Below are 3,942 nucleotides of genomic sequence, written 5' to 3'. Positions count from 1 at the left end.
TCCTGCTGGCATTCCTCGGTAGCTCTGGAGCAGAGCATTGAGTTCATAAGGGACTCCTTGATCTCCATAAGAGACGATAAAGATGGAATCAATCGGTGTATATCTGAAGCCCAATCCCAACATCAGGCCAGAGTCAAAAAACCTATTGCGGGGGTCATTGGTCCAGGCTCTAGCTCGGTTGCTATCCAAGTGCAAAATCTGCTCCAGCTCTTTGATATCCCTCAGATCGCTTATTCTGCAACAAGCATTGACCTGAGCGACAAAACTTTATATAAATACTTCCTGAGGGTGGTCCCTTCTGACACGCTGCAAGCCAGGGCCATGCTTGACATAGTCAAACGATACAATTGGACCTATGTATCTGCAGTCCATACTGAAGGTAGGTATGGAAAAAGCAATGCACATAGAATCAGGGGAATAATTTTCCTTCCCATCCCTTTCTGCCACTCCTTCCCTCAGATCTAGGAAGTTTCCCTGAGCTTTTAGTGTCAGGCTCCAAAGCTGCTGCGTGGGTTGTTACACACTATAGATTTATACAACAGGTTTGTACTTTATACTGTTCCTTGGGAAGGGAGGTTTACTCCTTGGTAACTAGCTGCGATCATCTGGCTGTCTTGGAGTGCTTTCTACTAAGGAGACACCAAGTACTTGACTTTAAATTTGAAAAATGAAAAAGCCTTGTAGCATATTTATTTGGTTTGTTTTCCCAGAGAAGTCAATTCCAACCAGTGGGAGATGGACAGCAATAATTTTGTATTAACAATCTAGCTTGCTGGCAAAATTCAATGAAAAGGATGCAATTTGCCCCCTGCTACTGTGGGATTTGAACAAGAACTTATCCTCAGAGCAGTGCACACAGCCTCTAGACTTGGGTTCAAAACTGTCGGGTGGATGGCTTTAAGCTTATACACTTTATAAAACTTCATAAATATAATCTCAGGGGGAAAAAGCACACACAGAGACCCAGTTGTGACCTTCAGATTTGACCCCTTCCCTTTTTTTTCATTCACAGGCAGAATGATTCATACCTACTTCAATTTAGAACAGCCAATCCCTTCTAATTAAAAAGTTAACAGATGTAAGAATCTCAGGCTGAAGTTAATAAGGGCACAAAATCATTCTTAAAGAGAAAGTGCCAGTTCAGTAATGAAGTGTGCATATTTTCAGTGAAGCAAATTCTCAGATTTGTTTCATTCTTATTCAGGCAAAACTGTCACTGAAATCTGTGGAAGTTTTGCAGTTTTATCTGAGTAAGAACTGAGTCAACATTGAACAAGGTTACAGGATTTGGCATTATGTTTGTTCTATATGAATTCTCCAAACTAATTTCCATATCTATAGACACAGATATGAATCCTGAAGACATTGCTCCAGTATGTTTTATAGAAATGTTTTGTAAGGTGTGGAGAGACATCTGTGCTATTTCACAAGCACATAAATTTAATATTCATTTCTGTTTTAATACTGTGTAAGGAACAGTAAAAATCTTACCATATAGAGACCATTTGCAACCAACACATTTAATTATCTTTAAGTGAAGGTATTGTAAGATAATAGTATTTTAAAATGGAGGTTTTGGTTTATAGATGGACAATTGTTTTTCTTAAAGATAACCCAACACCTTTTAGCAATTAATAACAGATAAGCAATATTTTCATGGTACATTAGTATGCCATTTCTATAGTCTAATGATGTTGAAAACAGATTTTTTAAAATACAGAAATATAAAACTGATTTTTTTTCTGTTTTTGTACAATATAGATGTCAGGTAATTCATCTATTTGACTAAATCCATGTGTAGATCTGATCTATGACTCTTTATATCAGTTAACTAAATATATTCTTTTCTGGTCTCAGAAATTGAAATAAAAAAGTTGAAAACTTATAGTGCTACTATTAAATAAAGTGATTGTCAATAAGACTTGCAAATACTAGATTCAAAGGTGAATTGGCTTGACTTGGACATTTAAAACATCAAAGTGCTGCAATTTTAAAGAACATAGGACATTTGCGGTTCATTTTGTAACCTGTCACAGATGAAAAAACAAAATGTTGTATAGGGTTGTACATGAGCTATTAAAATTCTTGGTTGCTGGCAGATGTGATTAGTTCTTGTGATAGATCAGAGTGAAAATAAACATTAAGGGACTGATATTTAGTTGGTGTCAATTGTCATAGCTCCATTGAATGGATTTCAAAGGAGCTATAACAGTTTATACTGGCTGAGGATCTTCCCTCAGAGATCTCTCCCTTCCCTTCCCTTCCCTTCCCTTCCATGTGCAAATAAAGTCTCTTTAACAGGAATGGTTTTTTGTCTTGAATAACACAATAGATTATTAAGATTGTTTGTTAATTCATTTTTTTAAAAGATCATTACTGGAGACTTTTCAAGGTAACAATTTCACTTGCTGCCTGTGAGAACTCTTGATTAGCTACCCAGATTTAAAATATTGTTGATTGGGTGGTTGTTGTAGGGCATTTTTTCTGATATCTAGGGTGTATTTTTTGGAAATATTATATCAGTTATATAAACGTTAAGGTAGTTTCTTCAGTATCAGTTTTATAATTTTATAGATTATTCAGGTTTATTACTTTTTCTCTTTTTGCGCTAAAACCTGTATTTAATATGCCATTGAAGAATTAGAAATGTAGCTATTGTACTGGATTAGAAACATTGAGCAACACTGTTACACCTATGTTGATTTCTTTCCCCAAAAATGCAATAGTTATGATACACCCATTTATTAAGTACATGGATTCCAGATAATTTTTTTTCTTTTTAAAGTGAAATTAGCAGTTATGAAAAATGCTGGAACTACATATCTGTGGTTTAAAATTCTATGCATTAACTTCCAGGGGTTGTGCTGGAGTTTCTGAAAGGGGAATGCAAAATACCTTCCCACTTTGCCTAACCAACACAAGGACTGCTCTCAAAAATAGTTCCTGTGAGCAGTGACTGCTCTATTCTTGCTTCCTCTGAGAATAAAGGGGTGAAGAATGGTCTGACCCATTCCCCCTCTATGCCGGCTGACAGGGCATGATTAACCTACCAGGAGTCTACCATGGTAATTCTCAACCAGGGTGCCATGGTACCTTGGAGTGCCATGGGATCCTTTTAAAAGTCCTGCAGGGTATCTTGTAATACTAGCACTTTTAGGCATGTAAGCACCTACACACGACTTACAAGATAAACCCAGGGATTTCAAATATGAATCCATTTTGTCAGAAACATTCTGACCTGTTATTGTCTTTAGAAGTTCTTTGCAGCAGAAAAATCACTTTATTTTTTTTCCATAGTCAAAAAAGGAGTGAAAGCTAAGAGCTAGCATTTTCCAAGGGGTGCTTTGAGTCTAACAAGGTTGAGAACCACTGCTCTACACCATAAGGATGATGTAGAGCAGTGGTTCTCAACCTTGTTAGAAAATGTGCAACTGCTACAGAATGTGCAACCGCTATGCACAACAAGTTTCCAAGGCGAGACTGTCCTGAGGTATTTTGACCTGGCACACTTTTCTCACAGAGCTATATGGAAAACATGCATATTTTCATTAAATGTGCAAGCTGTCATAATGCAGATTTGCATCACATTGTTTTAAGGTCTTCATACTTGGTTGGATCAACTGTGGGAAGGAAGAGATGGTTCCACACTAAATCAGTCTTGCCCTCTCTCTGAGACTAACAATTCTCAACTAAATGTTTTTTGTTTTGTTTTGTGTTGTTTTATTTTGTTTTTTGTAATACCCTGCCCACAGAAGGATGAAATAAGTCCACCGATTAATTTGACATAACCATTGATCAGTCACCAAATGGAAATATTCTTCTTCAATATTCTCAGGTCAATTCATAGAGGTAACAAGAGGTGAAAGACTCCCAACCCTTTCTTGATATCCTAAGACATCCAATTAGTCAAACCTAACTGTTACAGTTTCACCAACTTTACCC

The 3,942-nt window shown here is 36.8% G+C and overlaps 1 protein-coding gene across 1 annotated transcript in view; it reads left to right on the top strand.

Moving 5' to 3' along the window:
* The window catches only part of GRM1 (glutamate metabotropic receptor 1), a 354,804-nt gene that overhangs the window by 336 nt on the left and 350,526 nt on the right, over positions 1–3,942 (top strand). The window contains exon 1 of the mRNA XM_006024232.2: positions 1–379. This exon is cut by the window's left edge and continues 336 nt beyond it. Coding sequence (XP_006024294.1) covers positions 1–379 — 379 coding nt within the window. The remainder of the gene's footprint in view (positions 380–3,942) is intronic.

The sequence above is a fragment of the Alligator sinensis genome, unplaced genomic scaffold (genome assembly GCF_000455745.1).
Source record: "Alligator sinensis unplaced genomic scaffold, ASM45574v1 scaffold153_1, whole genome shotgun sequence".
Lineage (NCBI taxonomy): Eukaryota > Metazoa > Chordata > Crocodylia > Alligatoridae > Alligator > Alligator sinensis.
This window is presented reverse-complemented; position numbering and strand designations above follow the sequence as displayed.